This window comes from Ceratotherium simum, chromosome 31 (genome assembly GCF_057802395.1).
Source record: "Ceratotherium simum simum isolate JZ-2026a chromosome 31, ASM5780239v1, whole genome shotgun sequence".
NCBI lineage: Eukaryota > Metazoa > Chordata > Mammalia > Perissodactyla > Rhinocerotidae > Ceratotherium > Ceratotherium simum.
In genome coordinates, this window is record NC_141930.1 from 3,725,236 (window position 1) to 3,744,233 (window position 18,998).

Sequence of the window (18,998 nt, forward strand, 5' to 3'; positions counted from 1 at the left end):
ATGTTACTTTAATCATCAGATCATATCCCTTGCTTACAACTCTCCAATGGTTTCCCATTGCCCTAGAATAAAACATCAACATTACGTAGTCTATGAGGCTCTACAAGGTCAGTTTCCTGACTATCTCTCCAATCTCCTCTCATTCCCATCTCCTCTTGTTCAGGAAACTTCAGTTACTCTATGCTTAAAATCCTCCACCAGTTCCTAGCTTTCTTGCATTAAGAAAATTACTTCTTTATGTCTGTTTGTTCTTTTGTAAAGTGTGGATAATGAAAGCACCTATCTCATTGGGTTGTTGTAAGGATTAAGCATATTAGAACATAAAAAGTTCTTGGAACAGTACCTGGCATATAGTAAACACTTAGTAAATATTACCAATATCATTGTTATTATAAACATCACTGATGACATAATTTGATCATGAAGGACCTTTCAGAGGAAGTGATATTTAGACTGAGAATTTAAGAGACAGAGATTGGGAGGGAGGAGAATTCTAGGCTGAAGAAAGAGCATATGCAAAGCCTCTTAGGTGAAAAACAACCTGGTGTCCTTGTGAACTGAAAGATAGGTCTTGTGGCTGGAGTGCAGTGGGTGAAGGGGCATGTGACAGAGGGGTGATCAAGTAGGGTCTTTTGGTTTATACCTTACAAAGTTACGTGTAGTAATGGGTGTTGTATTCTCCCGTAACTCAGGTAGGTCCTGAGTAGGGTAGTGAACCTCTGAGATGGTCCCTAATGATCCTTTTCTCCTGGTAATCACACTCTTTGTAGTTCCCTCCCATATTGTGCTAGTACTGGTGTTGGTCTGTGTGATGATAGAATACAGAAGAAGAGATGATACGTCAGTTATAAGATTATGTTACAAAAGGCAGTGAAACTTCTGTCCAGCCTCCCTTCCCCTTCTCTCAGTCTCTCTCTCCCTCTCCCTCTCTCTGTCTCTGTCTCTTTTTCAAATCACTTGTTCTGGCGGAGCCATTGGCCATGGCACGAGGAAACTTTATGGGGAGACCATCTGGTGAGGAAGTAAAGTCTCTTGTCAAAAGCCTATGAGTGCACCATCTTGGAAGAGGACCTTCTAGCCTCAGTCAAGCCTTCAGATGGCTATAGTTCTGGCCCAAATATTGACTGAAATCATGATATACTGTGATTCAGACCCTCCCAGCTAATGCTCTCTTAAATTCCTAGCCAACAGAAAATATGAGATAACAAATATTTGTTGCTTTAAATCACTAAATTTTGAGGGTATTTTGTTACACGGTAATAAATAATGAATATACCTAGCATTGCTATACTAGGAACCTCACTAAAGCCACTGCAAAGGGAATGGGATCTGGTGAGTGCAACGTAGTAGTGGGTATGGGCAGGCATAAATTAGAGGTCCCATAATGTGCCCAGCAAGTATCTCTGGACTTAATTAACAGCAGGATTTATTTTAGATCTTCCTAGCTGGTGAATTGAAGATAGTGAATACATTCCTGTTTTTGTTTCTGTTGCCTCAGGAACTGGGCAGGCCAGAATACTGTCATTCTCATCCTTGTCAAGGCTCTTCCTGCTTAAGATAACTAGGCTTGGAACCCGACCAGCGGAATGATTGGCCATGCTGTGTTATGGCCCAAGTAAATTAGTTTTGTCCAACTCTGATGTTCCTGTCTGCTTAAAGTTATGGAATCAATATAGTACTAATCTTCAAAAGTCAAAGGTTCACATTTTTTCTTATTCTGTGGACTCTCCAAAAAGATATAAAGGCATATATTAATACTTTATGCCTATCTATGCTAAAGAGTTTCCAGGAATTATTTCATTTAATCTTTATTCCAATTGATCTTATTATTATTCTCATTTTAGAGATGGGTAAATAGGCTCAGAGAACTTCCATAACTTCTCAAATGTCTACGTACCATGTCGGATCCAAGATTTAAACCTAGGTCTTTTGATTCTAAATTTTGTGCTCTAAACCATTGCTCTATACTCTATCCTCATAGTGGCTAAAAACCCTTTCCCGGTAAGTAGCATGATGGAAGGTTAATACATGTCATTTGACCTGCTTTTCTTTCAGATCTTAAAATTATTTTTCCACAAATGAAATTTTGCAAAATGGTTCCATTCTGTTCAAATCATTATACCATTTTGTTTTCTCCCTACATGTTAGAAATATGAGTCAAATTGTCAGAGAGATCTCAGGTAAGGCCAGATGGATGATTTTTGAATGATCTCTTCCATATATAGAAAATTTTTTCTCTTGATCTTTATTCAAAACAGTTAACCTGCTAAGTGTTCATGTTTATAATGCTCTTACTAAGTTTTACATTGATTTTTTAGATGCCTCTTTTCATCTTCATAGCCTCCAGTCAATATGCAGCATCATAATTACATAGTATAATAATTTTAGTTGACCGAATGCTAAAAGCAGCAGTAGTACTATTCTTTTTGTTCAGTTGTGTCTTGATGGTTGGTTGGTGATAGAGATAAAAGGACTGACTCTTTAATTTTCTGCTGAGCAAATTTTATATTTGCTTCATTGAGGTCGAATTTAAAGGGAATGCTAGAACCCTCATTGCCAACTCAGAAGCTTTGGACCTGTTTAGATGGTCCCTGCTCCCATTTTTCCTTGTATAAATGTATAAATCTTTAGAGTATTAGGGTCCCCTTCTCTGGAGTATAGCCCTGGTACCATGCCAGGCTTAAGCACATCTGTTCACAGGAAATTAAGGGTTTGGGGAGCCTCATGAACCCCACAGCTCTGTACCTGTAAGTTTCTTTGAGCCTGCACTGTGGCTTGTGTCATTAGTGGCTTTGACCTGTGCACTTTGAAAGGCATAAATGTGGACTCATTTTCCTAGTGAAATGGCCTTTTGGAAGCAGCACCATTGCCAACTGGGATATCCAGGGGTTGGGAAACATTCCCCTTGGAGTCAAGGGCAGGCCACTTGACCAAGTAGGGCTGGCCAGTGACATGACGGTTTTAGAACCTATGTCTGTGGATCACTGGAGCTCTGGAGCAGTGGGTCTTCCATACAAAAGAAACCTGGGGATTATGAGGCTGCTGATAGTACGTGAAGTGCTCCAGAGCGGTCCATTACTGCTCTGCCCCTTCACTAGAAAATGGTTTGCTCTCTAGGCCTGTATGTGCTCTGCTCCAGGGATAGAGACAAAATAAAAAGACCCAAGAAGTTTCCGGTTTATGTCTGAGGTGGAAATAAAGGGATGGGATGCAAAGAAGAGGGGTGGCCAGAAGACTGGAATCCCTGCTGATGCTTCCTCAGACAAAACAGTTTGACTCTGGCTCTTTGAAAAAGGCACCCAAGGGGGCTTTGAGGAAAGGGCTGACCAATGGAAGGAGATAACACCAAAGACCTCTGCATGCTGGGGCAACAATTAGGAGACAGAGGATAAATGGAAGACTGGGAGAATCCTTTAGGAGGATTCACCTTTAAGGATTAGAGCCATTTGTTCTTGCTCCTTCTGGCTACTTGAATTCTTGGCTCCTAAAGCCCTTGTCACAGTTTCTCAATGTGGACCCTAGTCCAGGTGTGAGAACACCCCATACCTTGACTAGAGTTCTTTCACTTTGGACCCAGGCCTTATCCAGTAAACCCCCAGAGGGATCATCAAGCACATGCCCTGGTGCGTGTATACTGAAAAGATGGAGAATCTCATGTAATATTAATCTTACCAGCATGGGATCCTTAGTGACTATTATCCCTGAATTCTAGAATGACCACAGGAAATGAATTCCTCCTTTGTGCTTTGGTACTATAGACGTTACCTATGAATGAGAGATTCAGGTCATGATGATGATTTTGGCTTTGTTTTCATGCCTGCTCTTTGGCTGGGGGCTTTCCCTTGTCCCGATGGAGGATAACTCTGTGGATACTACTCCATGGAAAAGACGGGCCAGCTTCTTATGGGTGGGATGGAAGACTCTGACCAGGGAAGGACATATCACAAACCCGAGGAGTGCCCCTTTAAAGGGAATTTTAAATGGAAAAGTGCCTCTTTCAAACTTTTTATTCCATATCAATTCTAAACATCTCCTTTTCTTTTTAATCAGCTATGAGATCTGGGGGCGAGGGGAACCATGGAGCAATGGACTAGGATTTGTATTTGGACTAGTTTGTGTTTGCTCATGCCTGCTGGATTGGCACCTTAACTGCCAGGCTCAGAGTCTTTCTACAGTCCAATGATCCCTACCCATTCCTATCCTCTCTATAAAAATGTGAGGTGTAGACCAGCAGGTCCCCCTTCTAGCGTGGCACTCTAGATTCATCCAGCCCTGACCTGTCCCATGCAAAGCCAAACATATCTTCCTGGGCTGTCCAGAATCTGCAAGGCCATCAGTAATCTGCCAGCCTTGTGCCTTAAGTTATTCTGAGTCCGCAACAAGTGTCATACGTGGTGTTTTCCTTTGACTTGTGTTCTACAAACCAGACTCCGTAGTTATCGTTATGAAACATCAAAATTTTAACCCAAAGGCATGGATTCTAAAGCATTTCAATCAACTTTCAAACAGAATGGAGACTACCTGCCCTTCAGATACCTGCTACTTGTGAATTTCTTTGCCAGACTCATTTTGCCAAAAACCTCACTGGGACAACAATTGAAAGGAGGAGATGGGCTCTGATGTATTACTCACTTGCAAGACTCTCGTGTCTTATTCCTGTAGGAAGCCAGTCCGAGCATATATACTAGATCCAGTTTTGTATTAATTGTCCATAGATTTTTCTCAGCCTAGGTTCTCTGATACCTATTTTTCTACTCTAGGATTTCACTTTCATCTTGTATTAATTCTTTCAATGTTCTCACTAAAAGTGGTTTGCAATTGTGTTTAGAATAGTGATGTCAGGTCAGCAGTGACCAGTGTGATAAATACAAGTGGCTCCATTTGTGTTGACACTAGTAGAGTCATAGTGACAAGACCAGTTTCAGACAAATCAGTTAAGGTGTGAAAGGGAAAAAGTAATTGATAAGAACTAGTGTAGACTCTTCTTTGGTATTATCTCTATATAGCACTCCAGCCTCAGTCATCCCACAACATGGAGCTTCAGTCAGTAACAGGATATTTCTGAAGTGCTGCCAAGAACCCAAGCTGAGGCAGAGTATTGAGTGAGATGTCATCTGAAGTGCTGTGCACCTCCTGTCATTCACTTATTCACTCATCCATTTATGCATTCAGACATTATTATAAGATGTCTATTCTTATCCACATACTGTCTTAGCGAGTGAGTATACAAATTTAAATGAATGAATGAGATAAAAAATGAAAAGAAGTGATGAATGATCCCTCTCCTAGAGGAACTCATTGTCCTTAGGGAAATAAAAAGCTAAGTAAGTTGACAACTTAAAAAGATGTGGACTATGACATAATAAGCCCAGAAGCATCAGTGCACAAAAGAGGGACATCTACTCCAGTCTCGGGGGATTGGGTGCAGCATGCTATATTTGGGAAGTAAGGCTGTAGTTACAAATAGGAGAATTGAAATGTGAAAGTGGTGGACATTAGGTATCTTCTGCTGGTTGTGTTTCACACATGCAGCAGGTGTATACATATACATAAGGAGTATTACTCTGGTTGAAAAAGATGCTTTTAATAAATCAATCATTTGCCAAGTATGAATGACTTATTCTTTTTTTGCTGCAATTTCAGGTGGATTTTTCTGTAATGTTCCTTCTGCTGAAATACATTCATCAGTGTCATTGCCAGGTGAAACATTCAATAGTAATTGTAAAAAGCAAGTTATCTTATTGAAATATGGAGAATTCAAATTAAAGTGAACAAAAGGCAAATAAAACAAAAGTCCGCTGAAGAGAAAAAGAAGAACATAGACATGGTGCATCTTAGGAGACTTGATGATGGGTGTCAAAACCAAGAACAAAGACATGGCCATGGTTCCAAATACAAATGGCAAACGTACCTGAGAACAAAAATAGATTAGTATTAGAGTGGACTTGGAGGTTATTACAAATAATAATGTAAAAAATTTTTATCTACAAACATTTGTTAAATACTGAGGAAGTTGGTTTAAAGAATAAAAAATATTTATCAGTTTTATATTAGAGACAGTCATTTGCTGGGAATCTTGATAGGGGAGTGAAACAGCAGAACTGAAGGCTTTTACTTAATAATTTCATCATTTTGCTGAACTCTTGATTTTTTTCATGGTCCTTGTCCCTTGCTCATTCAAATCTCTTGGATGAAGACATTCTGAAACAGTCCATACTATTAGCATAAAGCATTTTTTCACTATAAGTTTTCTAACTTTTCTATCTTCAAGCAGACAATGTCAAAATTAGTATTTTCTGCACCTTAACCTAATATACTATCTATATGTAACCTAACGTATTACCTACATATAATTTCTTTTTAGCACATTTTTAGCATAGAAGGACCACAGGGCGTGGATTCACTTTCTCTAATCCTCACTTTTCCATTAAAATGGGTCTTAACAAGGTCTGTCTGTCAAAGTAGTTTGGACAATTAAAGAGTATATACATACGTATGTGTATATATATATATATATGTAATCATATGTGTAATTAAGGAATATATATACAGTACCTGAAAGCAATAAATGCTCAATTAAATAGTACTGATTATTACTGTATTACTGTATTTTGTGTAACTCCCTTTTCTTGACTGAGAGACTATGAAGTTGTTGATGGCATTATTAATGGTCAATTCATCTACATATCCTTAAAGTGTTTAGACTAATGTCTTCCACATAGTGGTTTCTTAGTACATATTATTGAATCATTGAATGACTCAGATGGAAAATTATCATTATCTTTCATTTTTTTCAATTTTGAAATGTGAATTTCTGGTCCTCACCCTAAGAATTAGAATCCCCTGGGGGGAAGTCCAGGAATCTGAATTTATGAAAGAAATCCCAAAGTTATTCTTTTTCACACTGAAGTTTGAAAATCTCAGCCATAAACTGTGTTGCTCTCTTCTTTTGCCTTCTAGTCCACCCCTATACCTTCATGGATGAGGTGTTCCTGTGGATGTTCTGCTATCTCCTTTTGTCTGATACAAGGCACATCATAAAAGGGGCCCTTGATTGCTTTTAGAGTATGGTTTATTGACAAAACAAGGTTGGTTTGAAACCTACCTCGTTTTAAAAAGACGTATAGACCTAACAATAATAAATGCTAGACATCAGGGTATTCTTGCCATAAGCCTACTTACAAGTTAGTTACTAACCACTAAGTTAGCTTTAAGTTTTCTAGCAGCCTATATGAAAAGGGAAGCAGGATCTTACTAAAGTCTAGGATCTGTAAAGAAAACTAAATGAGATGCTTAGAAATACAAGTATTCCTGGTAGAAATATTACGAAGAATTTTCTTCAGTGGATCTGTGTAGAGAAAGACTGTTGCATAATGTGAAAATATATCACTTAATATTCTCTCTGTGATAAGTATAGGAATGAGGAGCCAGAGGTTGTTTGGTTAAACACAATATTTTGGTTAAATCCACAATATAGGTGGATGGGCTTTAGCAGACAATTAGAAGAAAAAAAAACTATTCCACAGGTTCATATGAAGCATTTCAGATACAGTTAACGTAGAGAGAGGTTTTAGCGATTTGAGGAATCAACAGAATACTTATCCCTCAGTTAATCCTCCATAGATATTCTGCCTCTGAGGTAAGCTTTTGAAAGATGAATGACTTTGAAATTGCAGTCCTTCACAAATACCTAGAATGTACCTCTTCTATAGTGACCGTTAAAGGTGGAAACTTATCCTGTGATAGACATTTGAGTTGAGAAGCCGGAGAAATATCAGGTAAGCCTAGTTCCTGTAGGAGATAATCTATAGAAGTACCATTGAGAGGACACTCACATAGTCATTGGTCCTGGACAGTGGTCAGTCTGTTCCACTGAGATCTAGTGCAAACACTATACACCTCACATACGGTCCCTTTTCACTCAGATTTCACCAGTTGTATTTGCCACAGTATAAAAAGTTCTTAAGGATCCTCTGCCTTTTCTAATAAGGACCATTCTTGCATTTTCTCTCCTGAGATTTCAAATTGAAAATGGTCTGAGACACTTATGGGCCAATAAATAGAAAATCCATATTCTAGATCAAATGTTTCTAAAATGGGCTCACAATGGGCTGGAAAGATTTTACACACAGGTGTAAGAAAAAAGTATTAAGAGTACAAAATGCTCTTTATACAGATGAAGGGGCTATTTTCTTTTTGGGCTTTGATTTACCTTATAAGGTCTGGGTAGGTTGGGCTCCTGGATTCTCAGTTTAAGTAAACCCATCATCATTAGCCCAAGTTGAATCCAGTCAATGAATCCCACGTAACTTATTAAAAGGATTAAGTCTGAGGGAATAGTTATAATGGAGGCAAAGATGAGCATCTGAATCACAGCGACAAGTGGACAGGAGTGGATATTGAGAGTTGAGAGGATCAGAGGTAGCTGACCCTCCTGGCTTGCTACATACAATATCCTTGATGTTGAAAATACAGTGCAATTAAGGGAGCTAAATATTGAGGCAGAAACACCGATTGAAATAGCCCATTGCATGGAAGGGATTACTCTATCCATCCAGGTGACAGCAACAGCATCTGTAAAAAAATAATTAGAAAAGCCACTAATTATATAATTGATATAAAATTCACACTATAGAATCTTTTAATTAATTAAAAAATTTTTAAATTATAGTTGTAGCAAAGACAAAGGGCTGATATCAGTGGGTTTTTGTAGCTGCCCTTCATCAAAATGAGGAAACTCTCTTCCATCCCTGTATTTTTTGAGAGTTTTTTAAAATCATGAATGAGTGTTGGATTTTGTCAAATGCTTTTTATGAATGTCTTAACATTATAATGTGATTTCTGTCCTTTATTATATTAATATAGTAAAACATTAATTGATTTTTGGATGTTAAACCAACCTTGATGATAACCTCACTTGGTCATGTTGTATAATCATCTTTATATGTTGCTGGATTCAATTCACTAGTGTTTAAAGAATTGTTGCATTGTAGTTCATACAGCAGTGTATGTTGTATGTAATATTTGCATGTAATTTTCTATTTTGTGAAAAGAATTATTCTGGCTTTGGTGTCATAAAATAAGTTGGAAGTTTTCCCTCTTCTATTTTCTGAAAGAGTTTGTGTAGGAGTGGCAATATTTGATACGATTCATCAGTGAAGCCACTGGGGCCTGGGATTTGATTTGGGGGAAGATTTTAAATTGTGACTTCAATTTGTTTCCTCAATATGGATCTATTCAGATATTCTGTTTCTTCTGGAGGCAATTTTGTTAATTCAAGATAAAAAATGTATCTTACTTAATGGCACAAAAATACTCTCTCTTTCACCATGGCCTCTCTCCCCCTCTTCCTCAACCTTGGATATCTTGAGAAGAAAGATGGTTAAGAGTGTGACTGAGGTCTCCCTGACCTGAAGGCTATACCCACCTAAGTATGCTGGGAAACTTTCTGGAGGCTTGTTAGATACAGGTTCTCAAGTCATCAACAAATCTGGCCCCGTGGGGTAGGGCTAGATTCAGCTAAGAGGGTTTGGGTAGAATTCACAGTGGGGAAGGGAAGCCTCTGTCCTCAGAAGTTCCGTTGTGGATAAAGCCCTTTGGGCCAGTTCAATGTACTATATTTTGTGGCTTCTACTGTTGAATGTATTACTAGTATTGATGTTTTACACGCTTGTCCTATGAGGGATCAAAAAGTCCAGAGACGATTCTCCTGTTCAGGTAGAGATGCATGTAGAGAGTGCTGGTGGGACATGTAAATTCCTCCCAAACTCGTCTCCTTCTCCTTCCTTGTATGGTTCAACAAAACAATGTAGAATCTCAGGAGGAGAAAGATCACAGACTTGATGAGGGACTTAAAGGCAGCAGAGGTAGTGAACGATGCAATACTCAATACAAGCGTTACTCTGTGACCAGTGACGAAAGCTACAGGGAGCTGGAGGTGTACAGTGGACTACTGCCAACTGAATTCAGCTGTTGCTCCTGGTTGTTCCAGATGCTGTGACTATAACTGGAACCATGGTATGGATTGATGCCGCTTGGTAAACTGTCTTGGACATCGCTGATACTTCTTTTCTATCCCACTGGCACCTGAAGATCAAGACTAATTCACATTCATGTGGAAAGGCCTTTGATATACTTTCCAGTATTCCCTTGGGGATTCCTAAGCTTCCCTGCTATTTGCCTCCAGTTGGTTAGGATTGTACAAGAGCGCCTCTGCCCTCTGATATCCTGTAGAGTTCATGTCCTGTTGGCTGGCACGTCAGAAGCCTCAGTCTCAACAGACCTGGGGTGCTATTATCACACCTCACCAACAGGCTGATGAATCCCAACAAAACTCAGGGTACTGCTTGCCAAGTCAAGTTTCTTGGGAATATGTAGGCAGATTCACAACACTCAATCCACGTGTAGTCAAGAAAAAATCTTTTATCTCTGGTCACCTACTACTAAAACAAGACCCGGCACCTTATGGATTCTTTGTGTATTGTAGATAGTACGTGCCTCGCTTGGGCATTCTGCTTAGTCATCTGTATCCACTAACCCACAGATCAGTGTCCTTTTGATACCGGCTCAAGACAAGGTTGACATGAGGGAAGCCATGTTGTAGAAAAGAAACCCTACTTTGAATGACCTCTGACTAACTAACCCAGCTGGATCTGCACCCTCCAGGTGATCTAACTGCTCTGTAGATTTTACGACCCCTGCTTGTGCAGGTACCTCCCAGCTGCACTGAGATGATAACTTTGTTCTTTGGAGTTCCTTAGGAATGTGATGATCCTCGAACAGAGAGCCTATGCTGATAGCCATCATCGATGAAAACCGAAAGATCTGATGCGGCGACTCCCAGTCTGTAACACCAGAAGGTCAACATTCCTAACTCCCTCCCCTATAACCCACTGGCCTATATAACTGTTGTAAGATATTGTGCCCGCTGAAGATGGTTCTTTGATTAGTCGGCCATCTTCCCCCTTGCTAGCAAGCTGTAATAAATTGCCCTTTCTTTTCCACCATCTTGCCTCTTGACAATTGGCTTTTGGCTCGTGGTGAGCAGATGGTGCCCTTTGTGCAGTAATACTTTGAGTGAGGAAAAAATCAACACGCCGTACTGGAAGCTGTCCAGCAAGCTGGGGCACACTGTCTACGTTTGGGGATCCACAACCACAACTACTCCTTTGACCTAGAAGTCTCTGTGATTGATGATTTTTTTTCTATTGTATCCTCTGGCAAAGAGAGGCAGCCTATAGCTGGAGGAGGCCCTTGAAGTTTTTGACTCTTACCTTCCCTGACACAGCTACCAGGTATACCCCTTTTGAAAAACAAAGATTAGCTTGCTACTGTGTTGTTGTCAAACCGAACATCTGACTCACGGAGGCCTTGTGACTCACCGGCCTGGTATTCTCATCTTGGGGTGAATCAACTCAGACTCAACTATTAATAAGTGTGAAGATCCCAACAAGTCTCTCTCTTCAAATGGAAATGATATATTCAAGAATGTAGCTAGCCTGGCCCAGTGGCATCTTGGCTTTGCATGAAAAAGTGTCAGCTAGATCCTAATTTGCCAACTGAAGCAGAGCTGCTGCTTCAATGGGGGCTCTCTATTCACAAGAGTTCCCTTAAATGTCTGGGAGTGACCCACTGATGATTTGGCTAAGCTGAAACCCTATGGTGTCCACTAGACTGCTACAGCTGTTCAGTCTAAGCACCAGCTATGCAGAACTGAAAACAGACAAGAATATCCTACTTAGTGGACACGAGTAACCAATCAGCAGATGGTTCAGTCAGCAGTCCTTGATTTGTTTCCATAGAATGGCACCAAAAATGGGTGTCTTTAATCTTTCAGTCTGTATTTTACAAATGACAGACCAAACATCCAAGCCATTGGCAATATCCCGTCAGTAGAAATATAGCAAAGTTCATCAAGAGGAGAATTGACCAGGGCTATGAGAATAGCCTTAAGTTCTGTCTACTGAGCCCCTTCTCTGATAAGAATAAATGGAATCAAGCTGTTGATTGATACTGCACAATCCAGATCATCATGATTGATGCCTGAATCCATCATCTTATGGGACATGGCAACACAATTACCATCACATACTGGACATTAAAAAAAAGGACTCTCTATTTTTGATACAGAGGCTAACATTGAATGCCATACTATGACTCCTGCCAAAATTTGACCATTTGTCTCCCTATATGGGATGCCACTTGCACAGATTGTTACCCTGCTCACTCCTGGCAGATTGATTACACTGTACCTTTGACCTTCTCTTGGGAGTGACGTCCCACAACTGTTGGCAAATTTTTCAGGTTGGTGTAACTGCTCCACTTCAATCAGCCCATCTGGCCACATCACTGTGGCCCTTGAAGCTAATCTATGTTAAGTGTTTGGCCATTCAAAATATGACAGTTGTGCACCTTTTATCACAAACACTACTCAACAATGTGCTGCAGGCAAAGATATTCAATGGATCTTCCACATTTCCTACCATTTGAAGACATCTAATATTGTTTAGTGTTTGGATGGCTTCCTAAAAAACCAACATGAAAATATTTCTGACTCTGCCTCCCTTACATTCTTCTGGTCCACACAACTTAGTCAAGTAGTTTGGTCACTGAATATAACCATCCCTAGAAAATGATCATCCACTCTTGGCTGCTCCCTGGGTAATGATCAGGAAGAATGGGATAAGGAGTTATCTAGACCTGTTTTGAAAACTCAGGAGGCTTTCCTGATTATTACTGGCTATTATGCTTCTTCCTTTCCTCACACAGCAACCCCAAGCTCGCCTGATCCGTATAGCCTCTGAGTGGCAGCCCAGCCACAGGAAATTCAAAATTAACTCTGGTTCATGAACTTGGATTCTCTTGTTGGATTGACATGTCTTAGATTGTAAGAATAATGACCACTTGGTTGAGTACACTGTTTGCTGAGTCCTTGTACCTTGTCCATTGTGGGTTCCCAGGAGGAAACATCTTAGACTCTGGAAAATATGGAGATAGGAGGACAATAAGAATCTTTTGCCTTTCAGAGCCATTCCTGGGACCTTCTTCTTGAAGGAATACTTACTGCTCATTATAAACGGTTTGGATTCCCTAGGCTTGGAGTTCCACTACTGTCATGTGCAAGTATCACCTGGGCCTCTTTGCTTTGTCTTATGGGCATTGAGGTTTGGAGAACCAGAATAAAAATGATATTTTAGCACTGCTATTGCTATGAATAATAAATTGTCTTTGTCTCCATTGCCAGCATCCATGAAACTATGCCAGCCTAACTTACAAGCTCACAATTAGGATTAAATCGCAGACACTTCACAGTTCTTAAGAGTCTTGTGATTTCTTCTTTGGTCCATGGTTTATTTAAAAAAATGTGTTGTTTAATTTTCAAATATGTGGGATTTCCCAAATTATATTCTGTTGTTGATTTCTATTTTGATTCCATTGTGGTTGAAGAAAATATTTTGAAGGATATAAATCTTCTCAAATTTTTTGAGACTTGCTTTATAACCTACTATTTTGTCTATCCTAGAGAATGTTCCATATGTGCTAGAAATAAATGTGTATTCTGCTTCTGTTTGGTGGTGTGTTCTGTAAATGTTGATTAGATCAATTTGATTGACAGTGCTAGTCATATCTTCTATATACTTATTGATTTTCTATCTCGTTATTGAGTGATGTACTGACATCTTTATAATTGTTGAATTGTCTGTTTCTCCTTTCAGTTACATTATTTTGGCTTCATGTATTTTCGGGTTGTGTTATTAGGTGTGTATATATTTATAATTGTTATATTTTCTTGATACATTGACCTTTTATCATTGTGAAATGCCTTTCTTTGTCTCTAGTAATTTTTTTGTCTTAAAGTTATTTTGTGTCTTATTAATAATCACTATTCTAGTTTTTTTGCAGCTACTATTTGCATGTGTATCTTTTTCCATCCTTTTACTTTAAACTTAATTATGGTTTTGAATCTAAAGTGTCTCATTTAGACAGCATATAGTTGGATTGATGATTTTATCCAATCTGACAATCTAGCTTGTTGTATTTACATCTGTATCGTTGTATTTACATCTGTTTGCTATTTTTTTTTTTTTCCTGCTGAAGAAGTGTCTCAATGAGCTAACATCTGTTGCCAATCATCCTCTTTTTGCTGAGGAAGATTAACTCGGAGCTAACATCTTTGCCCATCTTCCTCTATTTTGTATGGGGGACGCTGCCTCAGCCATGGCCTAATGAGCGGTGTGTAGGACCATGCCCAGGATCCAAACTGGCGAACCCTGGGCGGAGGGTTTTTTCTTCTCCCCAATTTACTGACATGAAAATTGAGACTAAGAGTCATTGAATCTTTACCAAATGCACAAAGCTGCAGTGTCTGAAAGGCAATTTTTGCAATTAGGTCATTTCATTCCAAACATTTGGCTGTTTTCATTAAGCTATGCTCTTTTCATAGCTTTAGCAGTTCCAGAGTACATTCACGCATATTTTCACACTTGATTATCACTACTAAGGTGTGCAAATAATATACTCATCTCATTTGAGAGTTGAGATAACCAAGGAACAGCAAGCTTGGATATAGTATAACAACTTAGTTTTCTTTTTATTCCTTTTCTTTTTGGTGAGAAGCTATTACTGATTTTCCTTTACCTTTAGGGCCCAGCGATAACTAGAAATGCAGAATTTAAAAAGTATATACTTTATATATTTGTCTAGATATGTTAAGTTCAACTGAGAATTGAGGCTTTTTCAATTTGCCTATTTTTAAGGCAAAACAATGCAGTTTCTTTACCTATAAGGTAGTAATTAAAACAGATTTTGAAAATATGAATAATTTTTGTGGTAAATTAAAATTGTATACTTACAGATATATATTGCAGAAGGATTCACATACCCAGTAATGGGAAAAGTTAAGTATTCAAGCTCCATATCCCCTATAGATTTTGGGGATATGCCTGGAGACAAAGTATATGACTTATATTTACTGGGGACAGATGTTAACCCAAAGCACCCACGATGTCCTTAAGGAGTATATCCTAAGGGTTTGATAGATAGTCTCATATTTTCTATTCTATTCTATTCCATTTAAAATATGGTGTTGGGGCAGGCCCTGTGGTGCAGTGGATGGGTTTGTGCATTCCACTTTGGCGGCCTGGGTTTTGCCAGTTCAGAGCCTGGGCACAGACCTACTCGCAGCTCATCAAGACATGCTGGGGCAGCGTCCCACGTGGAGCAACTGGAGGGATCTACAACTAGGATGGACAACTAGGTACTGGGAGCTTTGGGCTAGAAAAAGAAAAAAAAAGAAAAAAGAGGAACATTGGAAACAGATGTTAGCTCAGGGCCAATCTTCCTCAAAGAAAAAAAAGTGCAGGCAAGAGATAATTAGGGCCATCTTCTTTAAAAAATTAAATTAAATTAAATTAAATATTGTGTTCTGCCTTTTGTCTTTTTCCAGTTCTTGGTGCTTTCCGTATTTCTGCTGCTAGACTTTACTCTCTCTCTTTTTTTTTTTTTTGTGAGGAAGATCAGCCCTGAGCTAACATCCGTGCTAATCCTCCTCTTTTTGCTGAGGAAGACCGGCTCTGAGCTAACATCTATTGCCAATCCTCCTCCTTTTTTTTCCCCCAAAGCCCCAGTAGATAGTTGTGTGTCATAGCTGCACATCCTTCTAGTTGCTGTATGTGGGACGCCGCCTCATCAAGGTGGGACAAGCGGTGCGTTGGTGCACGCCCGGGATCCGAACACCGGGCTGCCAGTAGCAGAGCGCGTGTGCTTAACCGCTAAGCCACTGGGCCGGCCCCTACTCTTTAATATAAGCTCAAAATTAAAGATTGCTTGACCTTTTAAACTTTTAACTTTACATAAATAAATAGATAATCCAGACATGAACCAATATAGCATAATTCTCTTAAGGTATGCAAAAAGATCCACTGTATATTAGAAACACCCAGGAGAATGGGAGAACGGGACGGAGGGTGTCTTCCCTCTGGTTCTGTGCAGCCATACCTGAGGACATGATCTCCTTTGGAGTCAGGACTGCCAGGTAGGAAATGTTAACCAGTAGGTAGGTCAGGGCTACAAGGCTAAGTGCAGTAATCAGACATTTGGGGATATTCTCACCAGGGTTTTTCAGCTCTCCTGCAAAAAAAAAACAAAAAAACAAAAAAACCCATAACATAAAAAAATGACTAATTCTATAACATTTGAAAGTGGTTTCAATATAACATATAATAAGAAAAAGAAATGACTCTGCAAATGGAAGGAGCTCATTTTTGTTGAATATTATTTACCATGTCCCAGGTGAATTACTGATTCTAGTAGCAACAGATTTGTGTTAAATTCTGAGGTTTCAATGCTGTCTCCCTGAGATACTCAACATGAGCCTCTTGGATGAGAAGAGAACAGCTCAGAAACCCTGAACTGTAGTCCAGGAGAACTGGAGGGAACCTTCCCCTATCTTGTGGCCAACTTGGTAGAATTGTAACTACGCGTTAATGAAGGATTGGAATAGCTGATCTGTTAATCTGGTCACAATATTCTAGGAGTTAGTGTAGACTCCCTGCTCTTTTCACTCTTTGGATTAAGTCTCTAGATTAGATAAAACTGGGATTAAACTTGAGTATATATTGCCAACACCAAGATTAACACAAGTGTTTAACTATTTGGAAAATATAAAGTTATGTTATTACCTCACACTATACAACTCCCTTAAAAGAATTCATATGTATGAAAGAGTAAAATGTAAAAGTAAGACCACAAAGATTTAGAGAAAGAAGCACAGATATATATTATCTAAATCTTGAGATGGGGAAAGACTTTTCAAGTATATTCGTAGTTTGATACTATAAGTATTAAAATTATAGTCTTAAAAATCTTATGAAAAAAATAAGAAGCAAAGAACAAACTGGGGAAAATATTTGCCTGTATTCTTACAAGAAAGAAATATAAATGGTCATGAACAATTGCAAAACTCTTTCCTCCCATTAGTAATCGAAGAAAAAGTGAGTTACAACACTGAGATTTGATTTCCACAAATCTAATAACAAAAGAATACAAAAAGTATAATAATGCCAAGTGTAGTCATTTTAATTCACACTAAAAGAACTATTTGTAGAGACTTTCTGGAAAGCAATTTCTCAGCACATTTCTAAATATTTATATGCTTCACTTAGTAATATCATTTCAAGATTTTTTTCTAATAAAGCAATGAGAAATCCACAAAGATTTATGTAGAAGGATGCTGATTGCAACAATAAGTATAAAACGTAAAAGTGGAAAACTGGAAACAGCTCTGGATCCAACAAAGGGAAAATGTTTAAGTAATAGTCAAATTTCATATGACAGAACACTGTGTATTCATCAAAAACCATTTATATTTAATAATAATTGTAAATTCTCTCTATGTACTTTAAGTAAAATAAAGTTATTAGAGTATAAGTACAGTGATCCTTGCGTGTGTGTACATGCAAGTAATCTTTATTTTAATTTATATTTTCTTATTTAAATATTTTCTCTGATAAGAATCAGTTATAATTAGGAAATATAGACTATTAAAATATTTGCTCAATAGAAAAGTGCAATTGCTATGGGGTCTTTAAGCTGCTTCTGTTTTGTGTTCCCCTGTTTTAATTGTAAATGCCTGGAAAATATTTCACTTTCCAATGTTGGAAAGCCACATTTGTAGAGGGTTTAATGTGTTTCCACGCACCTGATAAAATAAGACAGAAACACATCATATCAAAACGATGTAGTATTTCTTTCTTAGAATTAAGGTGCTTGAATGTTAATGTGTTTTTAGCCTAGTGGTAGATTTTATAATTTAAAAATTAATTTTACCTGCTATTCGAACGAGGACTCCCCAGCCTGAGTATGCATATAATCCTTGTAAGAAGGCTTCTGCAATCTGGGAGGCTCCTGGAACTTCGGCATCGAAAGCGTTCTCAAACCTGGCGAGGTTCTCTTTCCTTCCTCTCACCAGCAGCACGATTCCGGTTATGGAGATGAAGCAGAGAACTGTCATTTTCACCACGGTACTGACAGTCTGAAACCAAGCCACTTCTTTCACTCCTCGAGCATTCAGAATTCCCAAACACCATAAAATGGCCAACGCCAAACATTTCTTTGGCATCTCAGGAACGAAACATCCAGGATAGAAGGGCTGCATGATATACCCTGCTAGTAACAAGCCACGTGCAGCAATGCCTGCTGGCGCACTAAATAGATTGACCCAGATGTAGAAGAAAGCAATAAAGGGTCCAAGGGATCTCTTGAGGAAACAGTACTGGGCTCCACTTCTAGGGAAGGTGGTCCCCAGCTCTGCGTGACTCAGGGCAGCCATCATAGACACTATGGCGCAAGCAGCCCAAATGCTTAGGGAGACCCCCACGTTGAGCGAGGAGTATTTTAATACCCCTTTAGGGGCAATAAATATCCCTGCACCTATTATGACACTGAATAAGAAAATTGTTCCGTGGAAATATCCTATTACCCTTTGAAGCTGTGTACTCTCCCTTTTCTTCATTTTCTTAAATCTGAAACTTTGCTTTAAAAGCTGACACTAATTCACAGTTTTTACCCTGTTGTCTTTCTGAAAGGCTTCAGCCAGGCTTCTTATAGTCAAGCACTTTGCTCTCCTCCTCCTCTCTTAGCCAAATGTATTTTGTTACAGCACCTAACATAGTAAAAAAAAATTAACCTGTGAGTTAATTGAACTAAAGTTTCTGAGATCTTAATATTAGAGTTAAAATATTTTACACGTTAAGCATTTAAAAAGTTGTGCACAACAAGTTAGACACAGCTAATTGGGAGTGAGAGAGAAAAAATTCCAATTCAAGATTCTTCTATGGATATGGAAGCTCATTCATTTTGACCATTAAAGAAGTAATTTTTTAACTTTGTACCATAAAGAAGTTTGTAGAATGACAGAGAGTGCAAGGTTGGAACCACATGTGCCATTTGTGAGCAGATCTTGGTTTGAATCACACACATCTGCCACTTACTAGCAAATC

The 18,998-nt window shown here is 38.8% G+C and overlaps 1 protein-coding gene across 1 annotated transcript; it reads right to left on the reverse strand.

Annotated features, from left to right (window-relative positions):
* Positions 1–5,617: 5,617 nt before the first annotated feature.
* Positions 5,618–18,511, reverse strand: LOC101399252 (solute carrier family 7 member 13-like). Its single transcript, XM_014795838.2, has 4 exons — positions 17,827–18,511; positions 15,997–16,128; positions 8,213–8,574; positions 5,618–5,911 (listed from the first exon to the last, which is right to left on the reverse strand). The coding sequence occupies exons 1-4, from the start codon at positions 18,509–18,511 to the stop codon at positions 5,618–5,620; spliced, it is 1,473 nt and encodes a 490-aa protein (XP_014651324.1).
* Positions 18,512–18,998: the final 487 nt, after the last annotated feature.

Excerpts from the sequence above, each read along its gene's own strand:
- LOC101399252 (XM_014795838.2), bottom strand. The coding sequence starts at position 18,511 with ATGAAGAAAAGGGAGAGTACACAGCTTCAAAGGGTAATAGGATATTTC. Across the intron at positions 16,129-17,826 it reads AGTCCTCGTTCGAATAGCAG|GAGAGCTGAAAAACCCTGGT; the intron begins GTAAAATTAATT and ends TTTTTTTTGCAG. Across the intron at positions 5,912-8,212 it reads ACCTACCCAGACCTTATAAG|GTACGTTTGCCATTTGTATT; the intron begins GTAAATCAAAGC and ends TTTTGTTCTCAG.